At 34.8% G+C, this 12,651-nt stretch overlaps 1 protein-coding gene across 2 annotated transcripts in view; it reads right to left on the bottom strand.

Annotated features, from left to right (window-relative positions):
* Window positions 1-12,651, bottom strand: part of ACVR2A (activin A receptor type 2A) — a 72,636-nt gene that overhangs the window by 21,288 nt on the left and 38,697 nt on the right. For both annotated transcript variants that reach the window (XM_080620720.1, XM_080620721.1), the window contains 3 exons: window positions 11,423-11,630; window positions 8,900-9,009; window positions 7,352-7,506 (listed from right to left, as the gene is read on the bottom strand). In XM_080620720.1, coding sequence (XP_080476846.1) covers window positions 7,352-7,506; window positions 8,900-9,009; window positions 11,423-11,630 — 473 coding nt within the window. The remainder of the gene's footprint in view (window positions 1-7,351; window positions 7,507-8,899; window positions 9,010-11,422; window positions 11,631-12,651) is intronic.

Here is a 12,651-nt window from a genome sequence, read left to right as displayed (position 1 = left end):
ACGCACATCGTAAGCCTCCTGATTTGAAAATCACTGTCCTTCCCTTTAGACTACAGACCACTGCCTCAGGCTTTTCATTAGAAACACATGTATCACCAGTTTAAGAAGTATCAGGCTATTACAGAAATGCAAATAGGTGCAACAACTCTTATAGAGTAATTTCCCTCTCCCATTTGTATAGCTACTATCTATACAAATGTATATAAACACAATAACTTTCTGTTTATACTGCCTGAAAAATACTTCTAAAGGTTTTATCATGGATCAGGGAAATTATTATGATATTTGTAATCAATCAGAAAAAAAAAAAAAACCACCAAAAAAAACCCCAAAACAAACAAACAAACAAAAAAAAAAACCACCAAAGAACAAAACCAAAAACCACAACAAAAAAACAACCCAGCCAAACAAACAAAATACCCCAAAACCATAAATACCCCAACAAAAACACCATCCCACATAAAAACAAACCCCACAAAAAAATCCAAGCAATGTGGTCTTTTCCAAAGTCTGGGCTACCCACAAATATACTGTGAACTTCAGAGATGTCACAAAAAATTTTATAAACACATGGCATTCAAAAGAAATGCAACTTACTGTATTATAAATTTATTGCACTGATTACTTCAGGTGTTCTTAACTACTACCCTAAAATGACATCTGCATCCTCATCGCTCAATCTCTTTGGAGAATATAACTTTAAAATTAATTATTTTTTTTAGAACTTGTGAAATGTGTAGCTCTCATCCATTTGGTGATATAAAACATTACCTGAAAGACATCAATCTGAAATATTCAGGAAAATGGACTTTATTATGGAAAATTATTAAAAACCTTCTGAAGATAGAGTACCTGACTGCAGACTCCATCGAGACCAGTACTTTAGCTTTCCTATGATTGTTCCAAAGCACTGTTTTAAGACTATAATCTACATGTGGTCTACATAATGTAGATTATTTTGAATATTACTGTTTACAATGAATGAACAGCAGAGAAATCTTCAAGGTAAATTATATGTAGCACTGTAAAAGTCTCCAGTGTCTTGTCAGTTGTTACATGCGTATATGCTAAGTCAACATTTATGAGACTAAAACACAAAGTACATCCAGCCTTACCAGATGGATACACATCTTCATGCACCAGTCTCTCAGACCCACTCGATACAGGTCTAATTCTAAAACTAAACCACCTTTGTAATAAGCCAAGAATAAGATCTAGTGTAGAAAGCTAAGGTATAGTATTGCAAGTATAGTATACAGGTTAGAATTATTTAGATTTCTGCTTAAATTAATGCAAAAGTAACTTGAAGCTCACTATAGAAATACATTTTAAAGCCTGTTTTTTTAACTTTAACTGTACTTTAAAGTTCCCTTTAGGCTGCTATTCAGGATAAGTCACTTTACATCTGGATTTGTATTTTCTTACCTCTTGACAAATAAGAACTTATGGTTTACTTAAATGGAGTTGGTTCATTCTGAAGGTGAATGGAAAACGCAGGGAAGTAGTTGGGTGGGTTTTTTTGGGGGTTGTGTTTTGGGGTTTTTTTAATGGCTTTTAAAGCTATCAAAGCTTAGAACCAAAGATCTGGATCTGGTCATATACAGAACATTTAAAAAGCAACACTATAAACTTGGTTTTCAATTATTTGTCATACAAATTCTTCCCTCTGTTAAAAGATTTTAAGGAACTGCCCGTATTGCAACAGCCCATAAATTAAACAAAGAAGAAGGGAAAAAGACACAGTTACAAGCTATTTACTACACATAAAGGATTCTTCATCTATAACAACTTTCCTTCTGCATTCTCAGAGTGTCCTTGTATTTATCTTTTTTTTTTTTTTGTTTGGGGGTTTCTTTTTTTTTTTTCCCTTCCTTTTATACAACCATATCATGGTTGTACCTCTTGGACCAAAACCGAAGGATAATGCCAGACCTTCTTCCTGTGTCAGTCCAGCTACTGTTACCAACTATAAAAGAAATTATTAGCCCTCAAGATATGAAATGCAAAATTAGAGAACGTGAAATCATTCACAGATCTAACAGTTCAGATCCAGAGATCATTCAGCTATTCCTTTTTAATACTAACACTGCCACCCATTATACATTAATTATTCATTAACCACTGATACGTACCCATAAGCAAATCCCTCCTGGCTTGCCACAAGCTCTAACTCAGTCTTTGGGTTTTTTTTAATTTTTACTCTAAGCTCCAGCTTTTCTGTGTTGATCTTTTCCCATTTCATGTAAGCATTTGGCTTCTCCTTCATGCATTTTTCAAGTAGCTATTAATCTTCCCACGTTTGGAATTAAGTCCTAAAAACACCTCTCCCTTTCTTATTCTTCATTTTTCAAGTGTTACATTATTTTAGTAAAATATCTGTAACAACAACAAGAAAAATAGTGTGGCTGGAAAACAAAAACTGGAAAAAAAAACCCCTAACAATTTAATTTCTTCATCCTTTTTCAGCAGCCAACTGTGATTTTCTGAGTGTGACAAGGGGATAAAGGTTATCTCAGAAATTTTAAGCATACCAGGTAGATTATTTGATGTGCTGAAAGTCAATTTAGAGAATGAAAACGAATGAAAATCTTTTTCCTATGCCAACTACAAGAAATTTCCTGTTACTAATTACTTTTAGTTTTTTTGAAAACAAACCTCAAGTTACACACACTCATCAAACTCCTTGACACAGGTCTGGTGCCCCAGACCAGATGTCTGAGTTTAAAATCTACAGCTAAGAGCAGTGCTTGTTCTGTTATTTTGTTCTCTTCCTTTTCGTTTCCAACACAGAATTTATTTTTCCACTGCTACATATGCTGTCAGACCTGCAGTCAGTTCAGAATCTATCTTGCTTCTGCCACCGCTAAAGATTTTTCTTCTTCATCATTATTCACCTTGCACTATGTGGTACCATTTTCAATTCTAATTTCTTACAACTTAAACTGAAATACCAAAACCATGACATAGCTACAGAAATCTATTCATACTTGGGTGTCTTCAGAAAGAGATACACTAAAGAAAGACTATCATGGTATGGTAGCGAAGGGAGCCATACCAAAATGGCATCAACTAAAATCAGAGGGGGTGTTTTTATGTTCAAATAACCCCTCTTCCCTCGCAAAAAACCTGACACCTCTTTATATATATTTTATATATATCTCCTTATATTTCACACATGTGCTTCTACTAGTCTTAATTCTTGGTTCCTATAGCACATGACATTGAAGACTAGGGACATTTTCCATCTATATAGGACCAGTGAGGTTCATCCATATGGAGGCAGCTAGAAGCGACACATAAAAGATCATTGTGCTTAATATTGGGAATGATGGGTGAAAAGCTTAAATGAAGTGATACATAGGGGTTAAATGCAGAAGACATAGTTGTATTTAACTATGCAATTCTCCACTCTGAGGAGAGAAAGAAATGGTAATTCCTAGCCATGCTAATAGACAGGATCTGTCCATTCTGAGTTTTTAAATTTCTGGTAACACCAAACAGGCCTAGACCAGGGCTTTTTTGTGATCAGTGATTAAAAACAAAAAGTATCTTTAACCCAAGTAATTTCAAATGTTCCAGAAGAAAGCACAAAAATAGGTTATGAAGACATTATGTGAATCTGTAAAGCTTTTTTCAACCCTCTCAACATATGACTCTTACTTTAAAAACAACACAAAATAAAAAAAGCAACTCTGTGATCCAGTAAGATATTCATAACTTGAGCGCTCAACAGAAAGTACAAGAGGTTAATCTCTTTTTGTACAGCAGGGATGTAAAATGTTGGAAGCCACAGCTCTGTGAACTGATAAAAACCAGAAGTGTTACTTGTGTCAGTTACACTATAAAATAGGTTATGGTCCTATCTATCAGTTGACAAAGTGATAACACCACAGTTGTAATTAGCATTGACTGACAACTCTGGCCCAAGCTCAAGAGATGTAAAAAAAATAAATGAGCATAACATATCAACTCCTTGCCATCCACATTCATATTTCTACCAGGAATATTAGTAGGATGCTGCGGAGAAATCCAAACTAATTTCAGAGTGAAAGCTTTTGCCTGCAAAGACAGTACTGCTTCATTTTCGGAGTACCTAGAATCCATGAGTGAAAACTGGGTGAGAGTAAGTCTTTTTATATGAAAATACACAAATTCAAATATTTAAAATACTCATTGATTTTTGGTAAGTTTATCAGACATATGAATAGATGTTTGCAGCATGATTAAATCGAATATAAATAAGAAAATGAAATGGTTCTTTCAAACCACTTGACGTATGCACATATGTATTTAGCAAACTTACACTTGTTAATAACTCATTTAAGGACTGAGAGTGACAGATTTTCTACATTTTGACAGATTTAACTGGATAGCACCCCACACAATAAAGTGAGGCATACAGTTAACAGCACAAACAAGAGATAGAGTAGTATGTAAGCAAAGACTAATGGGAGCAACAGGAGCAAGAACAGGTCCCTGCACTGGCACCGTGAAGCACACAGTTCTGCTGCGGCTGCTCCTGAAATAAGACTTCGGACCCGGTGAGCGCTTCAGGCTCAGGCATCGGCAAGCAGCATCTCAGCAGTTACCTGCTCTCTTAACGCCCCTGGACTCTCTACCCAAATAACTGAAGGAAAGCAGGACTGAAACATGTAAGGAGCAAACAAAAATATCTGCTGCTTTCCAGTTTGAAACCAAACATATAAACTCTACTGTATGAAATTTTAAAATAAGTATCTGTAGATTCAAAGGGAATATAAAGTTAACGTAAACCACAAGGCTGTGAACTCGGCTCAGTTTGTGTAGGTAATGCCTGCCTCATACACACACCTACCATGAAACAATTTTACGTTCAAAGGAAAATGAACGTTGTTTGCATTTACTCAGATGTTTGTCCTTTATATTTCACTACAGGTTCAAAAATAAAATTTCTCCTAGCATATTTCTTTTTTTTAAAAACTATTCCAAACAATTTCTTTCCCTTTTGTGCACTGATTATTTTTATTTACTTAAGCCTTGTCCTAATTCCTCAAAAATTTCTCATTCTTCAGTGCTTCCTCATTTTGATCTTTCACTTACTCCTCATCTATCCTTTAATTTTTACTGCAAGAAAGATTAGTACCAGGGCTTGCTGTACCTAAGTACTCCCATCACCCCACCTTCTGGGAAGAGTGTAGAACATAACCTTTATCTGCATCTCATACAGAAAAATCCCCGTTTTCTAGCAAGTATCTGTTATAAATGTGATCTAGCCATTTGCTACAGAAAGACTTAAAAAATAATCCATTTGCCTACAAACTCTAATCGTGTCCTAATTGTTGAGATAATATTATTTTTAATATATTAATCACAAAAATATTTAAATGTTTGTTTCATGGTTATAAAATCATTAATACTTTTCCCTCTCTTCCTGCTTCCTCTGCCTCCTGTTGAAATCAGCTCTAATCAAATTTAAAGTGGGAAATACTGCTCTGCTGCATATGGAAGAATATTTATATAATCTATTTGCATAATAATTTAATTTAGTTTTTCAGACAGAAGCAGCTTTTCCTGACTTTCCACATCAAACCTTAATGCCTATTCACCACAAGATAAGAAAAATGTTATTACACCAAAACTAGCTCAAGCACCAACATATACTTATCCCAACAGATACAATCTGAGTATTAACAAAACAGGTTATTACCCTATTTATTAAAAATTTATGATGTGTCCACTCCTGTACCAAACAAACCATGCAAGAAAAGAACTGCTTCTGAAAGAAGGAAGATGAAAAAAATTCCAGTTCTTGATCTCTCACACGTATTAACATTTGTTTGCTTTTCTATCATTTTATCCTTTACTTACTGAAGTCTAGGAACGAAACCACCTGCTGAAATTTTTCACAGAACTAGCAGTTATGAAGTTATGAATTTGTTCTTACAGTGAAGTCTACCAGGTTGATATCAAGTTCTGAATACATAAAAACTGAGATGGATGAAGTAATTATGCTAACAGATTGCATGAAGTTTCAGGATCTGCAATACTTTCACAAGGACAGGAAACATACTTTTTTCCTCTAAATTATGTTCTTCTCATTTGGCAAGAACATATGCCCACTGCTTCCCCCCAAATTTTCCTTATCTATTACTACTAAACTGAAATCAAAACAATTTTATGTATCAACGACATGCAACACTTCTTCCCGAATACCCTGAAATCAAGCAATAACACTGAAAATACCGCAGAAGCTGGGGGTACAGAGCAGATACATATTAATCCTTTTAAAATGCAATCCTACAAAAACCAGCAAGTGTTTTGATTTTATTTATCCTAAATAGCATCACTGTATGAGAGACAACATATTATAAGTGGTCACTACCCTGAGTTCAAGTCCTACTGCAAAAACCCAAGTCGTGTGGGATCGTGGGTAAGTTGTTTACCTGTTTCCACCACCACATTTTGTTCATCTTTCCTACTTTGGTCTGAACAATTTACTGCTTCAATTCTTTTCATAAAAGCCTTCTAATCTCAACTGAATCTCCACACATAACTGAAGGAAGAGAAATTCTAGTATTAATACTAATTACATCTACAGAATCAGCTGGAGCCATACAACAGCAGGAACTACGCACACAAAGCCAAAAAGTGTTTGTTTTGATGCTTCAAATTTGGAGACCACAATCGTAGTATTTTCTAAGTAGAACGCAAACGCTGCTAAAGCTAAAAAATTCAGGACAAAACAGAAAATACATAAACAAACGAGGAAAAAGACTACATGAATCACAATGAGGCCATGAGCTGAGTGAAGCCCTAGAACTAGGCTTCAACTGAAGTTTTCCTTTATTTTCCTTTTAGCTGGTACCTGTATCCCAGTCACACGCTTTTTTAAAAAATAGCTAAGCTTTTACTAGTTGCTATTTTCTATTCACTGCAACTTGCCATTATGAATTAGCATCTCTCCTTCACTTTTGTTTCAAGCTAGACATTAAATAAAGCTCAACCATAAGAACCTGAGTACAGCAGTACACAGCTTTCAGAGAAGTAGTCCTTTTAACTACGTGGGAGCACAAACTTCCTACATCTACTGCATCTTTGCCATCGGAAGTTTTGTGTTTAGTTTTTCTCCTCCCGAACACACAGATGCGTAAAAACATTTAATTTCTCAGACATTCAAAGACCAATTAATTAAAGAGATAGGGCTATTTAAGTAAAGCTTAATTTTCTGCTTTTGTGGATAGCAAGCATTAGCACCTTTCAACCAGGAAAGTAACAGAAGACTTCAGCCACATGACAGATGCACACCCCTTTCTTCCCTTTTCAGAAAATGGTTCTACCGTTCAAAAAAAAACAAAATAATGCAGCGACTTACTTGGGTTGGAACGAGTACTGGAGGATATGCCAGCTTGTGATGTCTATACATCCAAAATGAAAAGAGCACAATCACTGCAATTCCCATTATAGGCACCAATGAATAAAGCAAGGTATTGAACAGAGGTGGCTTAGGTGTAACAGGATTGGAAGTTGCTGAAGAAAAAAAACAACACAAAAGGACACAGCTTTTAAGGAACAAAAATCATTCAGTATTTGAGATGTCTAGCATCCTGATCTTATAAAAAATCTTGCAATCAGCACAACAGGATAACAATATTTGATTAAATACTCTAACAGAAACAGATTCATATTTATTAAAAAGTAGCATTTTGGAAAGAAATAATTTAGGTCTCCAGTACACATCAGCCCATCTAACTCTTCTTGTGCTTTTAAGCTCTGCATATCTACAGTGTGTAAGAGATGTCTGTATTTTTAAAAGACTGCAAGAGTGCCATCACCTAATGAATAAAAAAAGAACCAATACAGAGGTTTAATCTTTGGAACGTATAGAATAATATGGCATTAATAATAAGAGGCCAGAAGTAATCTGCCAACATCCCTACGTGCTGCTGACCTGCTGACAGTAAAAGTTCTCTAGCTGAAGACACTTCCATGCAGCCCTGAGAAAGGCTCCAGAGAAACCCTGCCTCAGAGGCAGCTGGCACAGGGGCAGCCACAGGCAGACCCCCGGAGCAAAACTGCTTTCATGACAGTGAAGAATGTCAATTATTGCCTTTGCAGTATCACTGACAAAAATGACAAGAATATCTCTTGGGTCAACAAAGGCCATTTTAATCTCACAGAGATTGTTATTTAATTTCATAAACAACTTCCTCTGGCTATTTGGTACACAAGACATCTGCTGTTTTCATTTCACTTACTAACATTATTCAGTTTTCCAATAAAAATTAGATTATTGAGTGGAAGAAGATAACGCAAGAATAATCAAATAATCTTTTAGTTACTGGTTTTTTTTTGAAACAATTATTTTTTAAGTCTGGCTATCTGATTTTCTCTGTAACCTGGGAGGAAATCCTTTCTCTATTTCTAAAGGTTACTGTGTCAATTCACAAAGAAACTCAAAGGTCCAATTAGTTCAAAGAAATAGAGCACTGTTTCAAGAAGAAGAGCATTCATAGGCTGGTACATGCATATAAGGATGATACCGCTTTTAGCCCAATGATTCCTGGACACTTACAGAAGCTTAACTATACAATTAAGGTAAGATTTCACACTAACTTCTGTATCATAAAACAGCCAATAATTTCAGATTACCCTTCCTTCTCACCCTCAGAAAAGAGCTAAAGTACCTTTTATCAATATAAACTACTTCTAGTACAGAGACTGTTCAAAATGGAAGACACAAACTGGCAATTTTCTAGGTTCTTTATGTGAATGCACACAGCACTATCATGTATGAATCGGAAACCTTCTGGCAGGAAAGAAACACCACAATGGAAAATTCTTATCTCCTCAACATACACACTATTAAATATTTCTGAACTCAGAAAAGCCGTTCTTTCACAAATGCATCAAACTAACTTACGTTGTGTGACCTCCATTTCTGGAAAATAGTAGAAGCGTTCATTACACATGTTGCCTTCACAACAACAGAAAAACACTTCAGGGCTGTCTTTCTTCTCTATGCAATCATTCCTATAAAAGACAATAATAAAAATCTTACTAATTTTAATTCGGGAGGGAGGGTGGTGTTTAAGAGAAAACACACTCATATTTACAATTTAAAGAGAACTTCATTAAATACTCCTGGACAACGTACTACCCAAATAAGAGTTAAACCTGAAGAAACAAATTAAAATTCTGTTATTTTGTATTGCAATGAAATATCATTAAAACTGAAATAGCACATTTCTGTGATTCTTAAGATAAAGGTAAAGAAAACCATCAACAGGACACTGAAGAACAGTTTGCAGTCTAGATTTAAACAGGACAAATGATCAAATGGTTAATGCTTAAATGTAATCTCACAGTACAGGGTTGTAAGGGCTGGAGATGAGTGAGAAGAAGAATTTTTAATTTTATTTTAGGGGAAAAAAAAAAAGACAACAAGATTTCTACAGTTTCCCCTGCCTACATCATGCTCAGCGATAGGGCTTATTCCACCCCATGAGTTAAATGCAGGAAAGGAGTTCTATTAACAAATAAGCTGAAACTATTCAAGTCAGGAAAGGAAAACATGCATCATGCAGGAGACAACTTGACAGCAGAAAGAAAAGAATCTGAAAATCCTGCAGAAATAATTGAGGATTTTAAATGCAGCTGAAGACTGTCAAAAAAGTTTTGGGTTCAGCTTCAAAAATTAGGATTAATTTATAGAACCAGCTATTACAATTACACTCTACTGTAACTTCCACGAAACATTCTTTGATGTTCTTAATCTGCAGTTGTTTGGAGTTCATCACACTGTAACTCACTGTTCACTAAACCACTCTTCACTCCCAGAAATAAGATTTTGTTTATTAATGAGTATTTTAGATGAACACTGCAGCATGCATTCTTACAATTTACAGCTAATGAGGTCTTAAAGCCAGACAATTTTTTACTCAATTTTTAACTATTTCCTTCCCATCCTTCCTGCATTTTATTTCTTTTTCCATTTTTTTTAGTTTGCTCAAGGAAGAATTTAGTATCATGTGAAACTAATGGGATAACAATAGTACAGAACCCAATTCTTTTTCCAAATTGAGAAATTCTATTTCCATCCTGAAAGTTTTACATTTAGCAGAAATGAACTTAGTTCAGAAACCGTAATATCCCCACTTCTTCTGCAAGGCCACAACTAAGAATGGATTTTTAAAAAAAAAAAAAAAATTAATTTTTTTTCTTTTTTTTTTTTAAAAAAAAGGACCCACAAAAAGCACCCAACAGAAAACCCACGCAAACCAAGAACAAACCAATACTTTCCCATCCTGAGTGTCTTACAGTTACTAGATATTAGTAGCAATGAATAAGGTTTCTTTAAAATTGTCCTTTGCCTTCCAGCATAGATGAATTTCAATCATGCTGTGCAAGCAAGCTTGCAGATGCTTTGCTACTTCTCTGAGAAACGTATAAATCAGTACTACTGTTCAACTTAGCTTTAAACTATCATTAAAGGACAAAACATCCTAGTGCGTGGGGAAATTTTATTTGGTTGAAATTACTATAATGATTTCTTCTACTCATTCAACATTTAAGAAATACAAGAAGAGAATTTTCTAAAATATTGCTAAAAAACAAATTCTAGGTACATTTTAATGAAGATGCATTATGCATTTATTTTCTTCTCTCCCTTTCAAAAACAACTACTTTTTGGTCAAATAAAACTTACTACAGTACTTCAGAGAACTGTAATACCATTTCTTAAGAGAGTCACGACCTTTATTCAGCCCCTATCCAACAAACCTCAAGTCCTGCTGTTACTGCTCACGGGTACTTGCTAGACCATCTGTTATTAAAAAAAAAAAAAAAAAAAAAAAAAAAACAACAAAAAAACCCCAAAAAAACAAAACAAAAAAACCCACAAGACTGGAATTCTAGAATATTCAGTGTCTCTCAGTTGCCACTGAGGTGAGCTTTTTAATAAAATCAGCAAAATACTGTCATGTTTATGTAAAGAGCAGACACAAAGTACTGACTTCACTACTCCAAAGATGTTGGAAAAGCGAACTACAGAATTCTGCATTCTGGTTCAGGAACTACATTTGCACTGTTTGGCAATAACAGGCAATAACAAGTCATTAGAAAATCTATTATTAAAGGCCAAAAAAGAATAAATTAAATATCTGGATTTTAATATTTATTAAGTAGATAAGAAAAGGTAAAGCCTGCTATTATACAAACATGACAAAGCATTTCAATAAAGTTGGGTCCCTAAATACAGGTATGCAAGAAGAGAAAAAAAAGTACGTGCATGCATGCGTGTATCTAAAAAGAAAACTATTCAAAACCACCTGTATTATCATTTGTCTCAAGTACTGATGGCAGAGAGGAGGATTTAAAAATTATGGACAGGTATAATAGTTTAAAATTACAAATAAATTTAAAATTTATAGGAAAACTTACTTACCTGTCATAACAGTTGATGTCGTCTAGCCAGCAACCCTGCTTCACAATTTCAATTGATCCAGAAATATTCTTCCATGTAGCAAAACAGTGTCGTCTTTTATCTTTATCACCATAACAAGGTTCAATACCGCTGCGATTTGTTTTATCCTTTTCCCAATTAGCATTGTAGTAGATACACTCTTGTGTTTCTGATCTGCCAAGTATGGCACCTTTTAGGAGTGAAAAGTAAATCACAATTAAACGGCATTCTGAAGGATAAGCCATATGAACAGTCAAAACTAGGATGTACTAAAATATCATACAATATGCTTTCTCCCCTCCTTTTTTTTTAATAAAGAAAGAAAACATTTAACTTTGACAAGCATTCCAAGTAAGTGTTGAAACATAATACAAAGACCTGTTAAGTCAAACAGTGACTTGGATAACTTAAAAAAATTTGAAGAAATAAAGAACAAGTTATGGCAATATTTTTCCTTGAATAGCAGCAGCAGAGAAAATTAAAAATATCCAATTTAGTTATAATATTAGCTGAACAAGAAATTTTAGCAAGTAGACTTTACCAAAAGGCATTTTTATTTCTTATTACAAGTGCCAAAAAAGCAGGTTGTGCATTTTAGAAACCTACACCTAACTAATGAATTCAGTTTTAAACCATCAACATCTTTTCCCCTAGCTTTCATCTGTGATGTAGCTTCTTAACACAAAGCACTGAAGAATAAGACACACTATGCTAAAACAGTATCTTTTATGCCATTCTGATTTGCCAAGTGAGCAACTGGATTGAGACCGATAGGTGTGAGGCAACAGTCCCACACTGCCAAGGACAGTGCTGGGTTTTTGCTGGGTGTTCCCACCCAATCAGCTACAACATAAAGACATTAGATCTTTGTCATAACTCAATAACCAACCAAGTGCTCCTGCTCTCAGAAAGCCCAGGCCGTGTCTCCTCTTCCACAGTGTACACCAAACATACGTGCAGTGGGATCATGCGTGATGGCCAATGTGCATGCTTCAGGTAGCAGAAGCCCACTGGTGTTTGGAGGCCAAAGCACTGATGCAGTCTCTATGCAACATGCTGGTGAACCACAACGGACTAGCAGACTAAGCTAACCTATCCTACTATATCCTGCTATAAAAATCACATGATTTTTATTTTTTGTCATCCCAGAATTCTTGAAAATTAAAGTTTCTGAACTTTTGAAATTAATTTTGTCTTTTAATTTACAAACG

Source organism: Psittacula echo, assembly GCF_963264785.1.
Source record: "Psittacula echo genome assembly, chromosome: 6".
NCBI classification, from domain to species: Eukaryota; Metazoa; Chordata; class Aves; order Psittaciformes; family Psittacidae; genus Psittacula; species Psittacula echo.
This window is presented reverse-complemented; position numbering and strand designations above follow the sequence as displayed.